This window comes from Lathamus discolor, chromosome 7, assembly GCF_037157495.1.
Source record: "Lathamus discolor isolate bLatDis1 chromosome 7, bLatDis1.hap1, whole genome shotgun sequence".
In the NCBI taxonomy this organism is placed as follows: Eukaryota; Metazoa; Chordata; class Aves; order Psittaciformes; family Psittacidae; genus Lathamus; species Lathamus discolor.
The window spans coordinates 19,492,188-19,518,690 of NC_088890.1; the positions used below are offsets into that span (position 1 = coordinate 19,492,188).

Below are 26,503 nucleotides of genomic sequence, written 5' to 3' on the forward strand. Positions count from 1 at the left end.
AACATAGTTACAAGTTATTTTGATTAATGTAAGAAAACTTTGAAATCAGACTCTTCTACTTGCTGTGGATTGTTCATGCTTTTCCCTGAAACCAGGCAGTAGTTGAATTCTCAGGATGTTGAGATATTTTCCCTCTCTACATATCATCAAATTAGAGTCCTTCTCTACATTTTTATGGAATCATAGAATGGTTTGGATTGGAAGGGACCTTTATGCTTACCTAGTTTGACCCCCACCTGCCATGGGCAGGGATACCTTCCAAGAGACCAGGTTGCTCAGAGCCCCATCCATTTTCTTGTAATATGTAGTAATTTTATGTCAACTAAACTTTAAAATCAGAGAAGAAAACAGCAACAACATGGTAAGTACACAATAGATAGTTTTCATTTCAAATGCCCCTGCACCGGAGAAATGTTTCCCATTGCTGAAGATGGAGTGGTCAAAACCATTCTATGTCCATGTGAGATCTTGAGAGTCAGTATGACCTACGTAGCAGTTTAACTATTGACACAGCAAACGTAACTAGCATGACGGTTGAAGTGTCCATCGCAGCTACTGTGTGCCATTGTATTAGGAGGCAATATTGGGGAGCTCTGTCATTGACAGATACAGAACTTACGTCTTTTTCAAGCCAATGAAAGCAAAGTCAAGAAGCATTTTTCGCAGCATGAGGTAAATTGTCTATCACTTACCTAAATTACGAGAAAATATGATGGGAGCAAGATCACAGTAACTTGCTTTAAATGGCTGTGCATTCCAGAAAAGGAATGAGAGAACTATTGGGAGTGTGTAGTGACCATAGAGAATGATCTTTTCCAGTGTTCATGTTTTCAGGTATAAAGATTGTGTTTCAGAGAATACTAATTTTGCGGCACTGCTGGTGAACGGACACTTTGCTCAGGTGCTTTGTTTCTTTGATTCCTCTGATAGCATTCTAAAGGACGTATTAGAAGGGGAACAGAACATCATTCGGTTGAGGCAGAGAGGAATGTTTAGGCAGGAACTTTGTAAGCATCAGTCTCGGATTTAAGCTCTGTCTGGGTGTTTTTTCCCTTGTGTTGATGGAAAACACAACACAGTAAGGGGTATTTCTCGTCTGATTGTACAGCAAAGAAGTGAATCTGTTTTCCTCAACCTTCTTGCCAGTCACGGGGAACAGAAATGTGTAGGATGTCACTGGTTAGGCAGATTTTCAGTAAATTGTTCCCTTTTTATCTCCTGCTGAGGTACTGCTTGGCAGTTCAGCTAGAAGAAAGAAAATATTCGGGGAAACTGTCCCATCTTCCCCTTTTTCGCTATCTTCATATAGGTGGAAACAGTGTTCTGTGGGTGCTTCGGAGTGGTTATCAAATATAAACTGAAAGTGATCACTTGAAAGCCTGGGGAATGATTACGGCTTCTTCTGCTTGTCTGTGTTTTTTATAGATCCTTTGTATCTGAATCTACTTTGGCACTGAAGCTTGTCTTCAGTTAGCACTATCTGGCAGCTGCTTACTCCTGATGGAGGTTGGGTATCAGTTTATTGTCCCAGCACTCTTCTTGCAATATGTTAAAACCATGTGATAAACTTTTATTATCAGATTTTACTCTTCTTGTTTCCAGTAACTCAAGATCTTGTATGTGCTGGCAATTCATCATTGCTCAGCACATCTGAAACAAGATGCTCAGTGAAACCAAAATACTCTGGAGAGCTTTGTAGCTTCTAGAGTACTTCTTTTTTGCTATGATCTTGCTGCTGTGTGAGGAGTTAAATGAATTATTCTCTTTTTTAGGTGTTTGGACCTAAAATGGAGAATTGGAACATACTGGCTTAGTATGTTTGCATTAACCTAGTAGTGTTCTAGCTATTTATTTTTTACTTTGAACTCTTACCATTTCCCAAAAGGTTATAGGAACTTAACTCTTAAAATATACCAATTGGAATGTATAGATTATAAAGAAATGCCTTTTGCAGTATAGTATTAAGAGAAGCAATGTGTTGCTTTATGCTATATGAATACAGTTTTTAAGGTTTGAACAACCTTTGCTGTGTGTTTTCTTCTGTTGGTCAGGCAAGTGTATCTTTTGGAAGTGCTTCCACAGTAGGAATTTTGATTTGCATCATAATCTCTAGCAGTATGTGCATTTCTTGCTATGGATATAAGTAATATGAATTAAATTTGTAAGACGGGTCATTTACAGTATCGACTGCATATAGGAGATGAACAGCAGTTTCCCAGGGTCTTTGCTTGTGAATTATTGTCTAGCAAGTGTATTTCTAAGTTCTGAGGCAAAGTGACTTAAATGAAAGTAATATTTTAAGATACATTTTGTGGGGTGAATTGATACTAAGGGAGAATGAGCTTCCTGTCCCAGTGTTGTTGAAGCTGCTCTGTATCCATAGACAGATTTTACCTTCTGGAGCTTGGTCTCCCTTTTCAAGCTGAAAAAAATGGAAGAATGTGAAGGATCAGAAATGTCTGAATTCTCCTATAACAGGTTTTACCCACTGCTTGATTACTGGATGCTTTAGAAGGATGTATGCTACTTGAACAAATCTGTTGAAATTATGGAACTAACAAACGTGAGACTGGGTTAAGACACAATGCAGTCAGATGCTCAGAGATACGACTTTTACTAGGTAATTTAGGAGTTTGTCAGTCTGTACGCTCTGCTCCATAGTGTTTGATTTCTAAGCAATCACAAGTTCTGAAACTGAGATTGCCAGCCCATAGGGGTTTTGTTTCACTGAATTTTGAATTAAGGAATTCTACTTTTATATATTTATCTGGATCTCTCCTCCTCCTCCTGGAATGGGATGTTCTTCTAGTTAACCCTGGGTACTGTTAATTTACCTTTATGATTAATTATTATTCTTTAAAATCAAATAGTAAAAACGTAGCAAAATGTTTTCTGGCTTTTCAGTTTGATATACACATAAAGATACAGAATGAGCTCACATAGAAAGCTTAAATATGACTCATTTTAATAGCTACTGAAGTTCATTGTACTATGTAGGAACAGAAATTGCAAATTCAAGTATGGTTTGAATGTTCTTATGATTTTTCATGCTATACAAGTTCCTTAAATTGCTGGGTTTGAAGGCTTTTAAATTTTATTTATTTATTCAGGATGTGTTTTTTTTTAAATAGGAGCTCAGTGTAACAGTTTGTGTAATTTAAAAAAACAAAGCCCAACCTTTGAAACTGCAATAATATTTCAGGAACAATAAATTCAGTGAATGGAGAGGGGACTGTTGTGTACAAAAAAACTACATTGAAGAGTACTTTATAAAAAACATAGTACTGAAAATGTTTTTTGTTTTTGCTCCCTTCCCCATCACCTTACCTCTACAGGTCAGATACTCCCTTGATATACAAAGCTGTGCCAAGCTGGTTTGTAAGAGTGGAACACATGGTGGAGAAGCTACTGGAGAATAATGCCCAATGCTACTGGTAATGTCTCCTGCATTTGTATTTTTTGTTTCTTTGCTCAGAGTTGGGGATGTAGGTGCTGGAACTCTACAAAACTCTATCACCTTTAGTGTGTTAACTTACGGATTTCCATTCTGTCTTTCTGAGCCAGTGTTATTGGAATGGGGGTCGTAACCAGTTTTAAATAGTGTTTTACCTCTGGTTTTACAAACATGCCTTGAACTGATGGAGGAGTGGGGTAGTCAGCAGATACAACCTACTTAATTGCATACCAGCCCAGTGCTTGAACATGTTTGTGCACTGTTCCTCTCTTGTTTCAAGAAGGTATTCTTTGCTTGTGTAGAAACCTAGTGACAGATACATTTTCAGAGTGTAAAGTTAAATATGTATAAATAATTTACAGTGAAATACATTACAGGGTCCATTAAAAGTATCCTCAGATCATGTTATACAATCTTAAGCAATTCAGCATGAGAGAAAACAGAAAGGAAAATCAACCTTTGAGGCATAGTTAAGCCTCCCAAAAGAGTTCACTAGGGAGAAGAATTTTAGGCAGCTAAACTCTTGGTATATGATGTTCCAGAAAAATTTTTAGATCAGTGGTTTGGTTTTGGTTTTTTTTTTTTTTTTTCTTTTTCATCTAGTTGTCACAAATGCACCTTTGTCATAGGTGCATTTGAATTAAAAAACCAACCTTCCCTCAAAACAACCCCAAAAAACCCTAACCCAGCTGCCCTGGCTTGTGAAAAGTAAGCTCAGTTTCAGAGGTTTAAATAAAAAATTTCTCCTAATGGCAAAGCCAAGATCTTTATATGTCTGCAGGGAGTGTGAAAAACATTTGTGTGAAATTTATGCAGAAAACTTTAGATTATTTAAATGCACTGTTAAATTAGAAGTAAAAAGAAATTATTGCTGGTGGGAGCCATTTTGAGAGTCAGTCATGGCTTTACAGTGTGTTAGGAACAAAAGGACCTTATATTCTCCACCTCCATAAGCTTTATTTTTATTTCCCCATATTTCATAAATAACTTGTGCCTGGGAATTTGAGGCTGGGTGGGGAAAACATGGAGGTTCCAGCCTCATTCAGTTGTACTGTGTGCTGTTCCAATTGCCATTCAGTCTTTCCATATGAGTACTGTAGGGAAGCTGTGTGCCTCTGCTCAGCAATTGAGATGATGTTAAAGAAGGTGACTCAACTTTCCATGAACAATTACAGCTTATGCTGCATTTTCTTTATGGGCAGTGGTTAGCAGTTAAATTCTCTATGAGCAGCTTTTGCATAACTGCTTACGTGGTACGGGCACGGTAAATACTGAAGTATGTGGGAAAAGTTAGCGATCCATGATACAGACCATCCAAAAATGCTGCAGTGTTGGCTTACTAATAGGCACATGCCCAGTCTGGATATGTAAGAAGATTTATAGATTAGTAAGTGTTGCTTTCTGTTTTCCATAACAGGTCATACTGTGATCCTTCTCTGGGGGAAAAATAAGCTGGAGAGGGGGTGAAAGTGTTTGTTCTTAGCTTTAATTAGCTTCCTCAAGATGCTTTTACTGTTTTGATGGCTGACAGTAGACCTGCATACTTAATTTTCACATGAACATAAAAAAATCCTTAGTGATCCTGTTAAGGAAATGTTTGAATGTTTGAGATCAGCTTTGCTTTTCCAGAATCAAGGTTTCAAGAGGAAACTGCTAAGTGACCTCCACTATTCCAGAAGACATTAGTAAGAATTAGTAAACAGTTTGAACCCTGCCTTATCTACTGATTTGGGGTTTAAGTGGTGCTCTTTCTAAGCATTGAATAGTGGAGATTCAAACCAAACGTGGGAGCTGCCATTACAAAGGTTGGGTGGAAACACCAGGGCAATTGTATTAACTGGCAGTACTCAACATGCTTGGAATTAAAGTCACCATTTGTCTTTTAGGTGGTTCTTGAGTCTTAACATAATTCCATAATTGAACATAAACCTGATTCCTCAGGACTTCTCTCAAAACAGCATTAGAGATTTTGAGAATCTTTTTGTAGGGAATATGGCTACAAGTAGAGATGTCTTATTACTAAATGATTGATAAAATAAAATGAATACGTATTTCCAGTATGTGATTTCATAATTACTAGTTTGAATATTGGTATCTGTTGTTACATAAAGTTAGCTTTCAAAATCTACCTTTTTAAAAGATAAAGACATTACTTTTTAAGGTTTTCTTCTTATGTTCCCCACTGATGTCAGTTTACTTTGGGGTTTAACTTCTGAAGTTGGTGTCGTAAACATTAACCTTCTTCAATATTTATTTATTGAAATTTTGGGAGCTCCGTCCTTCCCAAAACCTACTTTTTTTTTTTTTTTTTTGCTTTTGAACAGATCTGATCTCTGAAAGTGTCACAGGAATAATACTTAGCTTTTAAAGAATTTATTTTTGGGCTCTCTGGAGCTTCAGCATGTCCTGAAAATGAGAAAATTGGGGATAAATGCTTTTCAGACTGTATTAACCTTTGCAAAATGAGTTTGACTGCATTGCTTTTTTTATTCCCATGAATGACTGATAGGTATATTGTCCCTTAAGAATAGTTGCACTTTTTATAGATTAAACATAGTTGGACAAACTTTGCAACCTGATTGCATTTCTAATTAGATTTTAATGAATTAGCCTAGTGATAAAGCCACGGGTAGTCAAAATATATTAAAGCCAGCAACAGTATCTTCACTTTTCAAAATGAATTTAACTATAGCTTTCTGGAATGATTGCATGAGTAATGTGCTAGCATTTTTGTAAAATGAGAATCATAGAATCAGTTTATCCTTGTGTTTCTAAACTGTTGTACCTTGCACTTCTGGCGGTGTATGTAGTATTTTTATACCTGCAGACCGATAGGAAAGGTTCTGTAGGGCGTATTTTGATATTTAAATATCAACTTTGAACTCTTTCAAAATTATTTTTATTTTTTTAAATCCTTCCTCACCTGAAGTTCTACTTCAGTAACTCCTGAAAGGTTTACCTAGTTTTAATTGTCGGAGACTACTGCGCTGTTCTGACGTTGCTTGCATGAGATGTGCAGCACTTGGTATAGTGGAAAGATAAGCATCAGTGGAAGAAAGGCAGTGGTAGAAGGCCGTGAGTGACTTCAAAGAAGCCAAGACTTTTGTTCTTTCATCTTCTTGACACTGAAAAATTGAAGCATTGTAATAAAGAGTTTGATGTATAGGTCCTTTGTTGAAGGAATAATTTTTTTTTTTTTTTTCCACTTTGACCACTTAAGCTGTTAGTTCTTACAGGAAATACCACGCAGAACACATCTGAAGAGCCTTTTTGCTAGAAGTGAATTTCCTGGCTTACACAGTTTGATTTTTGCACACATTTCCTGCTGTTCCTCAGCACTCTAAGACCAGGTATCTTCATATGTGTCAAACACATTAATCTTTTGAGAACCTTTTGATCTTGGTCTTTCCAATCTGTAACTAGCCATCACCTTTGTTAAGACAGCAAACTGTCTCCCACCTCTTAAAAAATGCGGTATGACCACAAATGATGCCTGCTTGTACCATAAATCCTGAGGCTGGCAGGGTCTGCAGAAGATGGGCTATAGAGCCCATCTGCAGTAGAAAGGTAGTGTTTGTTCTATGAACTTGTAATTCCTGTGCAGATGAGAAATCAGAGTTTGGGTTCAACAGAATTACAAAGCATAATGGAATTATGGCATAATTAAAGAAAATCAGTAACTGAGTCCTTTGTTTTCCTCCTTTTAGTTCTTTTTGTAGGATGTCTCATAGGTTACTTCTTTCCTAGTTTATCTTTAATAAATATATTTTATCTGCACAGATTAAAATGCATCTTGCATGTGTGTATGAGGGTTCACTTTAAACTTTTTCTTTAATATGACCATGAAATTGCGACTGTTCTTTTTAGAATCATTGATCACACTTTACTTAGGAAATGTGAATATAAATGAGGTCCTCGTTTCATTAGCCACTGTGGCATGTATAGCACGGTACTGTCACTAGATGGCAACATTTCCCGAGGAAAATACCGTTTTTGGATTCCCTGCAGGAGAAAGTAGAAAAAAAAAAATAAAGGCTGCAGGGTTTAGCCTTGTGTTTGCCTAATTTAGAGCAGTGTAAATCAGACGCTTTTATTACTGACTGTTTTCAGACATAGCTGAGGTTTAGAAGTAAATTTTTCTTGCAGTTGATTTTGATGGCTTGTGTTCTGCTGTGTCCTAATTTTTCTGTTTCCACTCAAAGCCTCTTGAGCAGAGATTGATGGTTATGTCATGAATGCAGCAGGTATCTTTTCAGTCCCAGTGAATGGTCATCAAAAGCTTGTTGTTTGCTTCAAGGAACAGCTTACTAAATAAAGACTTCAAATGTCAGTTCACTAAATTATAGTACCGTGTTCTTAGGCAGCTGGTAAATCTAGCTGCATGTGCAGTTTGTTGAATGTTTGCCACCGTTACAGGAATTTAGACATATTTATATACACAAATAAAAGTGAATGTTAAGTGGTAATGCTGTATAAAAGTATTTTCTAACTATAAGTGTTAAAATACTCCAAAGGAAACTGCAGAAAGAAGAAAAGTGAAAGCTGGCTTCGGTGTCTGAGGGTTTTGGCCATTGGTGATAAGATTAAGAATTTTAATAGCAATTAGCATGGTGCCTGGGTCGCTCAAAATCTAGCAGGTATTTTTAATGAGTATCACAAAATTGGAGGTCAGGACTTCACTTCATCTTGGCTTGTCGGGCAGCTGCGTGGTGCTGACGGCAGCGGGGCTGTGATGCAGTCTGCAGCAGCATTGCAGTCTCACGCCAAAGTGTGGGTTGCTATGGGAACCAGGATAAAAGAGCAAAGAAAAACATTGCTATATCAAAATGATTGAAAGCACTATTCATTTAGCAAATGTAAGCCTCATATAAGCAGAAAATACTCTTGCAGTGTTAGAGGCCACCCGAACTCGTATGTGTATAAGCTTGTGCACCATTCTAATAAGCTTTCATGAATTGAGAAGGAGAAAGAGTCCGCTGCAGTGGAAATTGTGTGCTTTCAAACAGCTGACTTTTCTTCTCTTCTTCTCTCCTTCCTCCTGCCTTTCCCAATGTTTAATTAGGTCCATGATATAGATGGGTGCTAATTAAAGGGTCAGAAGGGCAGGAATAGTTGCTTATTTTATCTCCTTGAATTAAAAACCATTAAAAATCAATTTGAGGGCATGTTAAAGGAGGCTTGTTATTAGGGTAAATTAACATAATGGAATTTGAGACTTTCTCTTCTAAGGCTTGGTTAATATTTAAAAGGAAAAGCAAGTTCTACACATAAACCAAAAAAACCCCCCCACCCATCTGTTATGGTGTGAAATTAAAGAAATCCATATTTAGTTAAATGACATACTTAGCTTTGGTTTTACTGTTCCAAATCAGCTATCCTTGTGGAAGGAAAACTTTTTCCTTTCCAGAAATACAAGTGATTCTTGATTTCAGGTGTTGGTTTAAAAGTTACCAGCTTGCCAAATGGAAGGATAGCTCTGGGACCATCTTCTCAGAACCAAATATAACAGGTGCTGTGTACTGATGTGGTGTTAGATCTCCTCATTCACACTATTTGAGGTAGTGTTTTGTGTATCAAGTTTATGCTCTGACTCTTATGGGACTGTTTTTCAAATAATTCATAAGCTAAGAGCTTTCTTAAATTACTAGTTATAAATCTTATCCAATTTATAAAGTAGCTGTGGTTTTTCTAAGAATGTCATAAAATAGTAAGAATGGTAAAGAGTGAGAAAGGATTAGCGCATCTTTATGTAACATCTTATACAGCTTTTAGTGGTAAATTGATGATAAAATGTATGAGGCAAAACCTGCTGTGGCAGTATTTGACAGCTCTTTATTTCAGCAGTGTTGTTTGTGCTTACAGAAAAGAGGGACAGTACTGCTTTGAGATGGAGGTTCTGTATGCTCTGACTAGGGCAAGGTGAGCCAGCTCGCAGAGTCATGCAGAGCACATCTGAGCTTTGAAATGAGTAGTAAGTTGAGGTCAGTATTTGCAGTTCTGTTATGAGCACAAGAGATATACTTCAAAATATAAGTACAGAAAGGGAATAGATGTCTTAATCCGTTTTAAGTTTCCTTCTGGATTATGTAATAATTGAGATTTATTTTGTTAAATCCTGTACATTTATCTTCTGGAAACAAGTCAGAAAGCAAATATGCTCATTTTAATGGATGCTGTTCCTTTTGTATTAATTGGTGATGAGAAGTCACTGGCTCAGCAGCCATGGTAACTTGCTGTTAGCACACCCATTCATGCTCTGGGATTGAAGATGGTCGCTAATGCGCTATTTTTAAGTCCATGCCCACTTTGCTTGTGTGACTTGGATGCTGAGTAGTACATAGACTTTGAAGGCAAAGAGAATGGTTTCTGTTGTAATAAGCAAATAAGTGTTGTTAAAGGACTGGATTTTGTTTTGCGCTTCATGGGGTTTCTTTTTGCTTGGTAAATGAAATTTTTATTTTAGATGCAAAGAAAATGAGTAGCTACCAAGAAAGGATGTGGGAGTTCTCTTTGCAGAGGACTTGGCAATACATGAATTTAGCAAGGCCCTAAATCTGCTTAAAAATGGGAAGAAACAGTCAAAAGTGGACATACAAATCTGGAGCAAATTAATGATTTTCATAATCTCTAAACTTGTTATAACAATGTTTTGATGTTGGGGAGAATAAGGCAGAAATCAACATTCAAATCATTGAGACTGATGTAGTTTCATTCAACATCTTTCTAATTCATGATTCAACAAATCATGTATTCCTTTGTGTTGTGAAGTTCAATTCCCTGAACTTCAGCTTTTCAGCTGCTGAAATGTCTGCATCCTAAAGTTTATTTAGTGCACTATCCTGGGTGCCAAGAAAGTAGAAATCGCTGTCACCCCACCTTATTCTGCATGCATGAATCAAGAGCTTCATGACCTGCTGAGACAGCAGGCTCCTTAACCTTGCTAAGTGTTTGAGAAAGAAGTATGAAATCTTATCTGTGTCATTTTGCAGAGAAATGTGAAGGTCGAAACCAACACAAATTGTAGGCCAATTGGGAAATAAAATACCCGTTTCTAACAGTTTTAGCAACTGCAGCAGGATTGTGTTAGGGGGGAAGTTGCTGCTTTGGGTTTCACTTGCAGGCTTGTGGAGCTGCTTAGTGCTGGAGTTTGAACTTTTCTGAGTTCTGCATTTGTGCAGCGTCATTAGCAGTGGACTGCTCTAAATGGGCTGTAGCGCTCATCAGCTTGCTTGTCATACCCAGCTGCAAATGCAGTGGTATGAATGTACTGAATATACTGAAACCTGCCCTTTCAACCTGAAGGGAGTTTGTGGTAGATACCTGATTAGACACGAAACGTGTGTGTATTGGCATGTGGGAAAGGGCTGCTTTTCATATATCTTTCTGGTGTAAAATATGACTGTTTATGTGGGTGGCCTTTCGGTTCTGTCTTTTTCTTACTGTTTTTAAAGCTTCTAAATATCATGAAGTCCTAGACTGGTTTGGGTTAGAAGGAACCTTAAAGCTTCTCCAGTTCCAAGCTCCTGTCACGGGCAGGGACACCTTCCACTAGAGCAGGTTGCTCCAAGCCCCTGTGTCCAACCTGGCCTTGAGCACTGCCAGGGATGGGGCAGCCACAGCTTCTCTGGGCACTTTGTGCCAGCGCCTCAGCACCTCACATGGAAGAACTTCCTAAAATCTAATCTAAACCTCTCCTCTGTCAGGTTAAAGCCATTCCCCTTGTCCTGTCCCTACAGGCCCTTGTAAGAAGTCCCTCTCCATAGTTCTTGTCAGCCCCTTTAGGTATTGGAAGTCTGCTCTGATGTCTCCCTGAAGGATTCTGTCATGCAGAGGTCAGTGTGTGGCAAACTGTGCAACCATTAATTTTCACGGGACTGTCAGCTCTTGGGTTTAGGCAAGCAGGTTTTTTTAACACAGCCGCAAATGTCCTGAAAGCTAAGGGCCGGTGTCAGTAGTGATTCACTGTTTTATCACAGTGCTATCAGAGTCACAGTTTTCTGCAGTGTACCTGGGAATACAGATGGACGATTTAACTGGGAATTATGAGGAAGGCTGTGGGCTGATAGGACTAAACACGGTATAGCTCGTTTCAGGGTGAGGCCAGGTTTCCACTGGATAGGAGAAAAGGAAGCAGAATATCACTGGGGGATGGCATTGCTCTGGCTGCCCCTCACTCTCCTTAGTTGTGTAAAACAAACAGACCTTCATTGCTTTGTGTAGATGGAAGAGTACTTCCTTAAGTAATAATACATACCTGTGGCAGGATGCTATCTTTCTGAAAATTTAACAAGAGAAGTACACTGAGAACATAGAGGAGGATTAAAATAAAAAAAAAAACCCTCTAGAAACTCTAACCTGGAGTTGGTGTAACACAATGATCAGGTGTTAGTAACAACATGGTTGAGAATACTTTGTTCTGTCTTCCCAGCCCAGTGAAATATTGAAATAGAAGGTACCTGTGATCTTTTATTTTTTATTTCTTCTTTCTGTTTCCTTACGTAGGTAAGTCAGAAGTGTCAGACTGAGATATCTGTAGCTATATCTAGTGAGAATAAATAAATGGGCTCCAGCCTTAAAGAGCCATGTGAGTGGCAAGGCTGTTCTCTGCTGCAGGTAGCTCCTCTAGCTTGTTCCCAGTTGGATGCTGTATCTGCTGTTTGGTGTGTGGGCAGCATCTGTGCAGTGGTAAGAACCAGTTGTTCTAAGTAACAGTTTCTTTGAGTGATGGGCTCAGAATGTGTCTGAGATACAGGCTCCTTTTATTTTATTTGATGGCTGTGTCAGTGTTCTTTGTATTGTACTTCTAAAGAGCCATAAATCATTGTTTCAAATGTGGTTCGTAGTAGATCAAGTGGTTTGTGTTTTATGTTCCAGTAAAAACTGGCAGCAGGATCAGACAATTTTACTGGAAGAGGTAAATTATATGCTTTCATAGCTGAGAGAGACCAATCACACCGCATACATTTTTGTGGTTAATGTCCACTTTGGGGATAAAAATTAATTTTTCATGCATGTTTTGAGGAGGCAGAGTTGAAACTCTTAGCGTTTTAATGTCACCAGGGGATTGTTTCAGCCTCTAGCTGTGTTAAATAGGACTCATAATTTCAGCTAATCAGGGTCTAACAAGTTCTGAAAAATGGAAACTAGTTCGGGGTGGTGTAAAGAGACATTTTCCATATTAGTGGAATGTTGGGCAAATGCTAAGGATCTTTGTACAGTTTCCACTTGTGTTTGGAGAGGGGGTGTCTGAAGGTCATCACAAAAAGTTACCAGTAATGAGTCCCACTCTAAAACAACTTGTGAAAGCCTGTATACGTTTTTAAACTTTAGGGATACGGATGTCATGTGAAATATTACTCACCAAGTTTGTTTAAAACCTTTTTTTATATCACATTTTTGTTGAAGACATGTTACAGAAGGTAACTGCAGCTGAAAGTAAATACAGAATAACTAGTGAGCCTATGGAACTTCAGGGTGATATTTAGCAAGTCTTTTAACAGTAGTTTTTATCCACCTGAGACAATACTCGCATCAAAAAGCCCTCGGATCTCCACATGGCATGCATCATCATGGGTGAAACTTTGTGAAAGACAGTAGCTTTCATTTCCATCAGTAGACTTTTTAGGAATGCTCACTCTTACATTGTAAATCTCTTGCTGCTGGACCAAGTCCTGCCCTTGAGTGTCATGTGAATCCATTCTCTTTCCTCTAAAGGATTCTTTCATCTTTTTTACTCTTGGGGCTGATCTGTGATTAAAAATCATTCTTCTTCAGAAAATTTGATAAACACAAAGAGCTTCCTAAACAAAAGGAAGAAGAGACCTTGTGTGTTCTGTAGTTTGGCTGCTCCTCCTTTAGAAACTCTGTGTCTCTAAATCCAGCTCAAACTTTGGGAAGGGCCCTTCTGGTTACACTGAGAGAAAACAACAACAGGAAAACTTGCCATGGTTTGCTTAATAACTCAGTTCTAGAGTTATTTGTATTACTGTTTCTGTTTATTCACAGCTTCTGTGCCTGAATATCACTGGCTTAGGGTTATTCTTTCATTTGAGGTTGGTCTTCTTACGTGTTTCTTTAGGCACGAAGGGAATGTATTGTTGATCTCAAAACCCATTGCTTTTCCTCATCTGCTATATAATCATTGTATAAATACTTAATTGTATACATCATAAAAGAAAGCTACTGGCTCCTGATCAAACCATCAGGCCATTTAGCATACCCAGGGATCACGAGATTCTCTGAGCTCCAAGACATTTCCATATGATGAAAATTTGTCTTTAACATCCCTCAGAGCCAATTAGTGCTCAGAATAAGTTTTTAGCAAGCATTGATAGGGTTTTATATTCGGCAGATATCAGATATGTGTGTGTTGGTTTTTAATGGAGAATTAAAAGTGTAGATGATAAATAGCATGAAAATAGTTGTTTTTATTTTTGTGGGTTTTTTTTTTTTTTTTTTTTTGATACATCAACCTGAGATGTCTTTATTCTCAGCGTCTAAAAGTAACGTGCAGGTACCTGGATGTTCATGCATAATGCAAGGTGCCTTTTGGTGCCTTTACTCCTTTTGAAACTTTGAAACTGTGATTTCATTCAGCATCCAAATCAGTAACTGGCATTTCTTTCTGTATGTAAAATAGAGCAGTAGTACTGTTATCCACGATTAGCAGTAGTCCTCTAGTGGTGGACTGTTCTGAGGACTTCTGGCCACTGTTGCACCCTTCAATGAATTTATTGTGAAATATGTTGCACATATTTCACAGAATCCTAGAATGGTTTGGGTTGGAAGGGACCTTAAAGCTCATCCAGTTCCAACCCCCACCACAGGCAGGGACACCTTCCACTAGACCAGGTTGCTCCAAGCCCCAACCAGCCTGGCCTTGAATACTGCTGAAAGTCAAAACTGCACCAGCTACTAAGAAGGATTAAAAATGACTTCTGAACCCAGGACAAGCCCCTTTAGGAATTTGAAAAATATCATAAGGGAGTAAGATTAAAATGCTAATTTTAATTTCTACAATTTACCTGAATATCAAAGTAAGAAAGAAAGGCAGGAGAAATGGTGTTTTGTGTTTTGGCAGCAAGTCTATAGGCCTTGCAGCAGCCAGTGCTGTAATAGAATGGGCTCTGATTCACGCATTATGCAGAAATTAACTTGCTTTATGGATAAAATCAAAATAACCGTTCTTACTAGCTTTCTTTTAAGTGGAATGCAGTGATAAAATAATACTTTTCTTACTTTTGGAACAGGGTTCCAGATTTTGTGAGGGAGAAGCGTTTCGGGAACTGGCTTAAAGACGCACGAGATTGGGCTATATCTAGGAACCGGTACTGGGGAACACCTATCCCTCTGTGGGTCAGTGATGATTTTGAGGAGGTAAGAAACCAAAAGTTTCCAGTTAACAGAAAAGTTTATCTGTGTATGCTTATTTTGATGCTGTTACATCTTCAGCTGCTGCAGTCTTAAGTTCTATTAATATATCTTAACAGTGCATATTTATCTGTAGTAGGTGATAGATATAGGTATATATATACATGCATCTGTGTGATCGTATGTGTTTCCTTTTCAGTTCCCTGAAAACTTCAAGCATTTTTTCATGGGTTTTATCTTAGCATTAATCTTATCTTTCCCAGAAGAATTTGTGGTGATGGTAAATTAATGGAAACAAAGAATACAAATATACAGCAGAATGTAAAAATGTGAATTTAGTGGAATAATGGAAGTACATGATGGGAATGCTGGAAATGAGGGGTTTGGAACTCTATGGTACCCTGCAGTTATCAAGATAACTGCATAAGTGAATGAATACTTTACATACTTTTCGAAGTCAAGCCTCTAAAGTTTAAAACTGTTTCTGAAGCATCCCAAGCATCTCATTTGATGACAAAATTTTTACTTTTAAGATGTGGATGACCTCGACTAGGAAAATGTCTTCTTGAAAAGTATTTTACTGCCTTAAGCTGCACTGTTGCATAGAAGTGCACCATAAAGCATTTTTTATTTCCTCTTTAGTGCAAATCTTGTGGATAGGCAGGAGATATTGGGAGCGGGAGGGAGATACTCATTGCAATTATGATTTAAGTATCTAAGAAAACCTTCGCATTTGAATTCTCTTTATGCTGTGTGTTTGTAAATTACTGGCAGACCAAGTCCTTCTGTCTCTCATGTAACAGTTAAAGTTTAGATTGAAGGCTGACAGTTTATGTCTAAAAACTTTTAATAATATGAATTTAAGTCCCTTTTTTGGTATAACAGGTTTTTTAGACAGAGAAAAGGCTTTCAGTTTTGTGCTAAAGTATTTCAAGGCTTCATTCTACAGCTGAGAAAGATTATGTAAAGGTTACATGACTCCCACTCCTTGCCTCTAATAATGTTTCATTTTCTGTCCAGTCTCCCCATGTCCGTATTCCTGTATGTACAGATTTGTTTGGGTTTTTAGGTTTGATTTGTTTGCCTTTAATAACAATATGATGTCTAGCTTGGAAGATAGACCTTTCCTTCCTCAGGGCTTGGTGTTCTGAATAATGACAGAAATACTAACAGGCCTATTATGTTTATCCATAGATTTATACATTTCTTCTTAGTCCAGAGTCTGAGTGTCATGCTTCAATAGTCCAGTATGGCTTCTGAACAACACTATATTTCAATCTAGGGTTGGTTTTAATATTTACTCTCTTTTTATGCATGTGGGATATAACTTGAAAACTAAATACCGTTGGAACTGATGTGGAGCTTAAGGCTGAAGTGACATCTGCTCTCATATAGAAATAATAGTCACTCAGAATTTCCTGACTTCAGTTTCACTGCAGCCTAGTGTTATGCAGAGCCTCTTCATGTCTCGTTCTCAAAAGAACACTGTCGCATGCAATTATGCTGTGCATATTAAATCCTGGAGAAGTAATAACAGTTCCTTATTTAATATACAGGAAGGTGAATTAATTGGTATTAAAGTGAATTTTTATTACAAATCCAGATCTGGTTTCCCACAATTTTATCTTTTATTTTAGTTTTCTTTTAGCATAGTTATCAGGTAGAGACACATAATGGAAGTTAAATTTCAAAGCTTGTGTTTGTTACCACATTTTTACAGTCAGTTTGTCATATTAACCTCTCGAATACAAATGATTTTCTCAGTGGAGGAACGCATTTAATATGGATTAGATAATAACGTTTGTTTTAATGTAGCACCCAAATTGGTAAAGTGGACATAGGCTATTTTTGTAGGACTTGCATATAAATTATAGTGTGAAATATTCAGTGATGTTACGGAAAGTCTCCCTTTCATTGCTTGTCACTTACGTAATCTGTTAACCCTCCACCAGTTCTGGTGCCCTTGGTCTTTCACGACAGGTTTGGAAGAAGAGGGCTCTAGCTGTGCTAGAAGGGTGAAGGACCTTCCTTACGTCTGTTTCTGGTCTGCTTTGAGGTTGTGTTAAGAATGCCACTTCTAGCTGACCTTCTCAGACATTTCTTCTAATTTCTGTTCAGAAGTTGCTTTCTAAAGATCCCAGAGTGTCTTGGTGATACACTGATACACTACATGGACTTCTTGCTTTATATGAACACTGCTTATTCTTCGATTATAGGTACTAAACAGAACTGAAATAACAAACCAATAAAAGCAAATATTTTTATTTAATAAGGGACTGCAGAGCTATGTCACAGGAACACTGAGGTCCACAAATGCTGCTGGGTGGTTTTATTCTTCCTGTTTACATGGATAATCCCAGATGTAATGCTAATGTTAATTTTGCTAGAAGTATTTAACCTTGACCTCTGATTTCACATTAGGTCTCAGTGATGCTGAAACAGAGTTGAACAGCACCCAGTCCCAGCCTATTTATCTCAGTCTTTGCTGTCTGCTATTAAGTGTTGATATAGCTAGCTATGTAGTTGATGTGGCTGAAAAATAAAATGGAGGAGGAAAAAGGGATTTTTAGGGAAAGAGGCCAGGCTACTGAAGGAGACATTGGAATTGAAAAAATGTATCCGAAAGAACAGCTTTAATTTGAGGGCATAAACCTGTTTGTTCTTTGCAGAAATGAGTGAGTGCGGCCTAATGAGGGATTGGCGTTGATTAACATCTACTCACTGTGTTGTTCTCTTGCCTTCAAGTATCTAATGAGCTATCCTTGGGGCAGAGTAGCTCCATCCTTCTGACTTGGACAGGGACAGTCTTATTCAGTATGGTGGTATCTGTGTTCCTCTGGTGCCTGCTGGATTCTTCATGTGAATTTGAGGTTATTTCTATGAGTATGTTCTGCTGGGTGCAGTTCTGCAGATGCATCCAGTATTCAGAATTTTACTTAAGTATTATAATGCTTGATTCGAAAAGCAGCAACTAATGGGCAGGTTTTAACCCAGAGCACAGTGTGAAAGTATGCTCAAATATTAAGGTTAGTTCAGATGAAGTAATCGGTGTATCCAAGGCTATTTTTTACCCATGCAGCTATTAAAACCTTTTCTTCTACCAGCAGTGATGAACTAAGTACCTCCTGCCTGCTCAATTGTTACAGGGCCAACACAGTGAATAAAGAACAGATCTGTGTTAAAAATAGTTTGTTGATAAAGGCATGTTTTTAACTGGGATCAGTCTCCTGGTGTAGGTTGCTGTGTAAACTGCAGACTTGTACTTGATTATTGTAATGACTGTGATGCTTCAATTCTTAAAGAAAAATAAGCCAAATACATAATGAAGTAGTTTTGAAACATATTTTTCCCATTAAAAAAAATGATTAGTAATGCAGATCAGCAGTTGAATCAGACTAGGAAAATTGCAGCTTAAAAACCAGATCAGACAGAGTCTCTATCTTGTCTGTATTCATGACAAGTTTTTGGAATTAAATGCACCAAAATCTTTTTGTTAGTCACAGTTTCTGTGTCTGTATATATATGCATTTATTTAAGACTAGCTGTAAGAATTGAGCAGTACTCTGACTTATTGTATCCCAAGAGCAACTTAGAAAGTTATCTTATATGAAAAATGTCTAGCCTGCTTACAGCTTCTTTATGTTGGTACATATAACTCCTTCCCTGTCAGATCTATCAAAAACCATTTTTTTTTTTTCCATGGAATGAGACCAATAGCATGTAGGACGGGCTCTCCAAAATCCAGACAGGGACTGCAGCTTGTGGCTCATGAATCCTGCCAGATAAGAGAGGGCCAAAGAGCTTGGGGAGGATTAAACTTGATTAAAACATAAAGCCAAGATAGCCTTTCTTTTCTCTTCCTCTCCTACATGCAGTTTGTCAGGGTAATTTGTTTCAGCAACATTTCATGATATCAATGCAAATCTATTACTGAAACCTTTTGCTTTTTTTTTTTTTTTTTTAAGATAGTATGATATTTTCATTGATGCAATAGACCCCAGAAAAGTCTGTACCTTTCTTAATAACTCCTTTGTTAGCAGTGACACTGCTTTTCACTTTAAATAAGATGCCACTGATATGAACAGTTTAGTGTACCTGGAATGGAACACTTACATGCAATTATGAGCAATTTAGCTGCTTTGCTTACCTTACCTTCAGAAGAGGAACCTGGGATCTGAAACTCCTATCTATATAGAAGTCAGGATTATTGGATTTTCAGAGGCGATTGTGTTTTGGGGAAAAAAACCCACCGTTTTTGATATCTGACAGCATGCTTGTTCTTCAAAGTCTCCAATTATTCTGACATGAATTATATTAAATCAGGGCAGTGGTCTGTAGCATCAGTTAGTACTTGGTTAGATTGAAGAAGAGGACCTTGTACAAAATTTTTGTTGCTTTTCAGCTGTATCAGCTGTATCATCAGAAGATACTGACTGACTTACACGTCTCCTGTCTAACATAAAAAAAAAAGAAAGAAAATTGCTACTGTGTGGAAATAACTGTTTAAATTTCTGGAGTGTTTCTTACAGGTAGTTTGTATTGGTTCAGTGGCAGAGTTGGAAGAGCTGTCCGGTGTGAAAGTCACTGACCTCCATCGAGAAAGGTTGGTCTCAGAGACTTTTAATTAGTTATGTAAAATAGCTGAACAGAATAGGAAATACTGTCTTTCTTTCACTAACCCTGGGAAACAGATTTAAGGAAAACAGAAGTAGTAAGACTTGTGATTAACATGCATCAGTTTTCCTTTCTTGTCTTAAACACTGATAATATAAAAAAAATTAAACCCTCTAAAATAAAAATTGACAAAGGAAATGCTGACCTTTTAGAAGAATCATTAAAAGTGTTATGTTACCTCTTTGTGCTAATTCTTGTTTTTGTTTAGAATTTGTCAATCTTTTTCTTTCCCATAGTATTGATCACCTAACAATCCCATCACACTGTGGCAAGGGCTTACTGCACCGGGTCCCTGAAGTTTTTGATTGCTGGTTTGAGAGTGGAAGCATGCCTTATGCACAAGTCCATTATCCATTTGAAAACAAAAGAGAACTTGAAGATGCTTTCCCTGCTGACTTCATTGCTGAAGGCATTGACCAAACCCGAGGATGGTAATTTTCTGCCACCATATTATATGTTCTTGCCCTGTGTCTAGCACAGTTACATCTGGTTGAACCTTTAATGTTGTATAGGGAAGTGTATGATTTCTTTTTTTTTCCCCTCAGTAAAAATGCAAGGTATTCTAAGGCTTGGTGACAAAGTTTTGGAATTCGTGTTTATTCTGGTTTTGAAGTTTGAGGCTGGTTGTTGGCTGTGAAAACTGACAGGTTTTTAAGATGAATTTTTGTTTTTTTTTTTTTTCCTTGAGTAGGACATTTGACTATATACAAGTAGAACTGTTTCATCCAGTAACTTGAGTTACTAGTTAAATAAACTAATATGCAGGGATTGTGAGAATGAAGACCTTAAGCCCACTGTAGAGGAGGATCAAGTTCGATATCCTCTTACAAACCTGAATGTGCACAAGTGAAGTTCCTGACAACTAGAAAAAGGGAAATGTAAGCCCCATTTTCAAGTAGAGGAAAATGGAAGACACAGGGAACTACACACCAGTCAGTCTCACCTCTGTGCCTGGCAAAATCTTCACTAGGGACTGTAGTGCTAGGACATGGGGTAATGAGTTAAAACTTGAGCAGGGAAAGTTTAGATTAAAGGAAGAAGTTCTTTATTGTGAGGGTGGTGAGGCACTGGAGCAGGTTGCCCATGGAAGTTGTGAATGCCCCATCCCTGCAGTGTTCAAGGCCAGGTTGGACGAAGTCTTGGGTGACATGGGTGACATATATGGTGTCCTTACCCATGGCAGGGGGGTTGATCTTTAGGTCCTTTCTAACCCACACCATTCTATGATTCTATGACCTCCATTTGCCCACTCCTCTACTCCTCCAACAAACCAGTCAGCCAACGCAAAGACAGCAGTAAGAGGTGGGCTTTTGCATGCTGATGAGGTTGAAAAGGTTTATACGTACTCTCAAAGCCAGGGGGCTTGAGCAAGGAAAACTTGAAGCATGATGCTACATGAAAAATAGGTTTCAAGAATCAAGTTAAAGGTGTCTTCACTTTACAACCCATTTCTTTTGATGTGAAAAATTATCTAGATCTTCCAAACAAAGTTATATTTTCAAGTTTGGCAGTTAAGGAGGGACCACTGAAGTCTCACTCGGTGAAATATGGACTCCTTGGGGCATATTAAATACTTGTCAGAATATAGCTGCACCTTACCTGTTTACTGCTATGCAGGATTTTTGCAGTGGGTCCTCAAAGCAGTACTGCACATAGCTCAGCATTAGCACAGTCTCATGAACTTAAAAATGGCTTCTTGCATGTATAGTGATTTCTTTTCTCATTTTCTTTTTTTTCTTTTCACCCCCCAAAAGTAGTCTTTGCTAGCCCATCTGTTTGTGCTCTCCACAATTTTATGTAGATTCATAGAAAGGTTTGGTTATATCACACCTTATTAGTCATGGTGCTTTTCAGTGTGATGTTGAGCTACGTGTCTTTGTGGAGTTAGGTTTTTTACTATTGTTTTGGCTGACATATCTATCGTACATATGTGTGTATATATAGATATATATATCTGTATCGCAAGGACATGACTAGAAGCAGACAGATTTGGTGAATTGTTAAGCAGCAGAGATGTTGAGGAAGTTGTCAGAAACGTGTATGTGGACAAGATATTTCAAAAATAAGGTGCAGAGATATTCCTTTAAAATATTCAGAGGGAATGAGGTGAATTTTTTAAAAGGATAATCTGAGAAAGAATGAGAAGGGTTGTAAAAATTATGTGTAAACCTTTGGAGGATCTCAAAAAGTCTTGTAAATGTCATCAACTAAGGTACCTCATTGCTGAGGCTCATCAGGTTTGATAAGGCCAATAATATTAAACTTGTGAAGAGTACTTGGATGTGTTATTTTCAGTGCCAATGGTCTGTTTGTACAATTTTCCCAATGCAAACACTATTGAAATCTCTTCTAGTTGGTTCTACTTATCTCTTTTTAATTGCTATTGCGCCTGCCTCTAGTAAGAGAATTTGCAACCAGCTTGCAGGAAGTGATGGGAGTTTGTCCATGAGGTGCTTTCAACTAAATACTAAAGAAGTACTGCTGTGTTTGTAACAAACTGTTAGTCTTGCAGGCTTGAGGTGTCAATCATCGGAGTAAATGCTCAGATAATTGTCTTTAGGGGAGATCTTGAGTGCATGTGTTTGTCTGCTGGTAATGTTGGTCAAAATTCATGAAATTAATTAATCAAATGCAGTTGAATAAAGAGAATTTGCATCTTGCCATGTGCATTGAGGTGATTGAGAGTTAAAAGCCTGTTAGACATAAGCATCAGAGTTGTCCCATAAGCCACTTAATAAATGCAGTAATCGACACTGCAGCCTTTACAGAGCTTTGGACCTTCAAGTGTCAGAATAATGCTATTGCAATTATAGGCAGCTTTTTGATAAAAACAACTTTGGAAAATACAGATGGAATTCCCTCCTCCCGAAGTGTTTCTGTGCTAAATCTTCATGCAAATGCATAGTTCTGAGGAATAACCTCCTGTGTCTTATTCTAAATCAGTTAGCTTTTCTATATCATCTGCTCTTTTAAGGTTGCTAAGCAATCATCAGTGCAATATTCATTTTTAACCAGGAAAGCTGTGGCCCACCTTCCAGTTATTTTCTTAAAAGTAATTACTAGCGGTGCAGTTGCAGAAGCTGATAGATAGCTCCTTTGGTGAAGGTTCCACCTCCTGAGTATGAAATTATCACATCCTCTTGCACTTCCACTTATTTTCTCAGATACAATCATTATTGACATACTGAATCATAGGTGCCTGTGCATGCTTCAACCTTGGTTTCTTAACAAGTTCTAGGCAGTTCATAGTCTTACTGTAAACACACCTAATGGTGTGTGGGGGAAACCCCTACTGCCTGTTGCTGTGGGGAATGCTTACATTCTTCTGTTTTCTAGTGATGGCTGATTTAATTTGTTTGAATGGAAGGAGGTTCTGCTCACTTTTGCTAACTTGGTTTTATGCTCCTGACAGTAAAATCTCTTCAGTCTGCTAGGCTGAAGAATGCGCACATTAACAGACACAGAGACATGCACAGAGTGTGCCAGTCCTGTCTGCCATATTTGTTCTGGATGGATCCTGAGTTCAGAGGTTTACAGGGAGCAGACAGGGAGCTTGTTCAGGGAAGAGTTCTTATTTTCTGTATTGGAAGTGAAAAAGCTACATTTTTCCCATTCACAACCTTCCTAATGACTACTGCTGCAGTTTTTCAGCTGCCTTGGAGTAATAGATCACAGCTGAGCAAATAGCACAATACTCTACAAAGAGGAAAAATGTCTACCTACAATAAGCTCCTCTTCTGAGCCTTTGCAATGTAAATGTTTGGCATACTTAAAATTTAACTTTGCTATAGTAAAACAACATAATGAAAATTTTCTTTTGTAATGAAAGGCATGCAGACATTAGCTTGGTGTTTTTAGAAAGTGATGTTTATGTTGTCTCTTGTTTCAGGTTCTACACCTTGCTGGTGCTGTCCACTGCTCTTTTTGGAAGGCCTCCTTTCAAGAATGTAATTGTGAATGGCCTTGTTCTTGCCAGGTTGGTATGTCAGTCACTTCTTTCCCTAACAGATTTTTAGTTAACAGATTTTTCAGAAAAGTCTCTACAAATCGTAAATTAAATCTGAAATGGGCTTTGGAGCTGTTAAGACTTGTTAGGGAGATATTGGTGTTCCAGGAGATAAACCTCAGGATCTCAGGTGCCTTAAACATCCCAGCTGCCTGCTACCCTAGGTTCTTTCTAGCAGGATTAGTCCTTCCTAGAGAGAGAAAATGAGTATTAAAATAGGAAAGACTAGGAAATAACTGATACTTGTTATGCAGAGTAAAGGGGATTATAAATGTAGTTTTAGGTGCAATTTTAAATAAGTTAGTTCTGTTGGTTTTTGTTTATTTTCAAATAAAGCTCTGCCAGTTGGCTGGAGGGATTGATTCGAAACAAGTGCATCTTCCCTCAGCTTTGGTAGGAAAGACACATTTCCTGCTGAGATTTATAAATTGGGAGCCTCTAGGGTTGTTTTGTGGGTTTTTTTGGTTTTGTTTTCAGTTGCTCTCATGTGCTCAACAGTCATATTGAAATGATGTACTAATATCTAATTGTGTCTGTGCTACCAAGAACAAAAAAAGGACAGAAAAACTAAGCTGGATTTGAAGGCCTTTTTTTCATTATCTGTGTATTACAAGAATTCTGAGAACTTAGGCCTACATTATGATTTTTTTCTAGTGATGGACAAAAAATGAGTAAAAGGAAGAAGAATTACCCAGATCCAATGAGTATTGTAAATAGTTATGGAGCTGATGCACTAAGGTAGGTTTTCCCTAATTAATGTACAATCTGATATGCTGGATTTCTGTTCATAGCAGACACGTACCAGGAGTGCTTGTGTGGTGTTGACTGTAGTAGGAAGTAAGTTAAGTTTGAAACTTTAGACCACTATGGCAGCGAGGTAGCTGAAAGAGTGTACCACTTAAAAGAACTGGCAATTGTTACAGTTCTGGACTTTCTGTACCCTTGTCTTACCTCCCTCAAGTCTGTTAACAACCAAAGCTGCTGTACTGACTTGGAGGCCTTTTGCCAGAAAGTGTGTGTCAACTTGGTACGGAATACTTCCACTGAAGCCAGCACTCTCTGCTATTGCAGCTAATAGTCTGAGCTGACCCATTGAAAATTTGTATAACATCTTTTGAGCACAATACTATTAGTCTGCTGTTAAATCACTACTTTAGGAAAGGATTAGTGTATAATGCACTGAAGTGTTTGTTTGATGCTTTTGTTATACATTTCCTAAAAACAAAGTGTTTATTTGGTGAAAGGATATAATATGTACCTAATAGTAGTGAAACCAGAAAAGCAGAAGTGAAGCAGCCTAATGTGTGTATATATGTTGTATATATGCATGTTGTGTGTGTGTGTGTGTGTATATCATCCTGGCCAAACAGAGATTAAACACAGTTCCAGTGCTTAACTAAAATTATACTAACTGGTTTAGACCTCACAGCAGTCTTCCAATGTCAGAAGGGAGCCTACAAGGATGGCGAAGAGAGACTCTTTATTAGGGACAATATATATAGCTGTAGGACATGTAGGAATAGGGCAAGGGGTGATGGGTTCAAACTTACTCAGGGGAAGTTCAAATTATATCTAAGGAAGAAGTTCTTTACTGTGAGGGTGGTGAGGCACTGGAATGTGCTGCCCAAAGAAATGGTAAATTCTCCATCCCTGGCAGTGTTCAAGGCCAGGTTGGACAGAGCCTTGGGTGACACGGTCTAGTGTGAGGCATCCCTGCCCATGGAAGTGGGGTTGGAAAACTATCGCACATGTTGAACTGTATGTTACAATTGTGCAAGGTAATGACTGGGCTGAATGAAAGCTTAGTGTACCATGGGTTTTGGTTTATTTCAGGAAGATAGTGGTTGGATGCTCTAGGTAATGAAAAGAAATAGATGTGAAACTCATTATTTCAAGCTTTAGCATTTTAAAGACCTAGTAATTCATCTTCTCATATATGTTTACAATGGAGAGTTGGGTAGATTTCTTAAATTTGATCAAGATTGTCCTTTACAAATAATCAAGGTGTATTAGGAGAATATCAATGAATTGGTAGCTGCAACAATGTGGGTGAAAAGGGTTGGAGTTACTCAAATTGGAGTTTTTTAAATCACAGATGATGTCTCTGTTTGAAAAATTCTCCCCCCCCCTTTTTTTTTTTTTTTTTTTAGAAAACAAAAAAAAAATCTCAAATACCAGAAGTTACACTTCCATTATTCATGGTTTTTTGATTTCTAAAAGCTAATTCATTTTTCTTCCTGTGTACTCATTCTTTAATGTCACATTTATTTATACATACACCCACATAGAGAGCAAAAAGCATCACAGACTAGGTTCATTTATGGAAGGAGCTCTGCGATTCACTTGCCTCTGCTTACTCACTGAAGCACTTGATCTGTTCTGTTTATAGAAAAAGCTACTACTGAGTTTTTTAGCTTGGCACTGTTTCCCTGCAGAGTTACTTTAGCTTTTGCAGTATAGTGTGTCTGTGTGTGTGTGTATATATATATATTTATTGGTTTTTTAAACAACAACTTTGAAGTCTTCTCAGCAGTAGCTTGATAAATAGATAGCAGAAATTATAGGTGTAAATTGTTTAAGTGAATATGGAATTGAATGGAAAGAGTGAAGAGAAGAAAAAACAGCACAGTAAATCTAACAACCCAGCTTCAGATGTCATGAAACTTGAATCCTGTGTGAAATCTGTAAGAACTACCTGGTCTAGTGGAAGGTGTCCCTGCCCACAGCAGGGGATTGTATCTAGATGACGTTTAAGATCCCTTCCAACCCAAACCAGTCTATGATTCTATAAATTGTCAAAACCAGTTATATTTCAATATTGCTAAGACCTATGACTTGAGTAGTTGGATAGCTGTCAAAGCTGAAGTATGTCAGAAAGAGAATTTGCTGGTCTTAGTATTTACAAGCCTTTTACTTTTATATATCCTGAGATAAGTGTTCCTGTTAGATGTGATGTGTTACATTCTCCTCTCAATCTGTTCTCAAAATGCAGGAGAAAC

The 26,503-nt window shown here is 37.8% G+C and overlaps 1 protein-coding gene across 1 annotated transcript in view; it reads left to right on the forward strand.

The window, feature by feature from the left end:
- IARS1 (isoleucyl-tRNA synthetase 1) overlaps window positions 1–26,503 on the forward strand; it is a 105,701-nt gene that overhangs the window by 38,581 nt on the left and 40,617 nt on the right. The window contains exons 14-19 of the mRNA XM_065687863.1: window positions 3,336–3,434; window positions 14,704–14,830; window positions 19,354–19,427; window positions 19,735–19,929; window positions 23,388–23,474; window positions 24,159–24,242. Coding sequence (XP_065543935.1) covers window positions 3,336–3,434; window positions 14,704–14,830; window positions 19,354–19,427; window positions 19,735–19,929; window positions 23,388–23,474; window positions 24,159–24,242 — 666 coding nt within the window. The remainder of the gene's footprint in view (window positions 1–3,335; window positions 3,435–14,703; window positions 14,831–19,353; window positions 19,428–19,734; window positions 19,930–23,387; window positions 23,475–24,158; window positions 24,243–26,503) is intronic.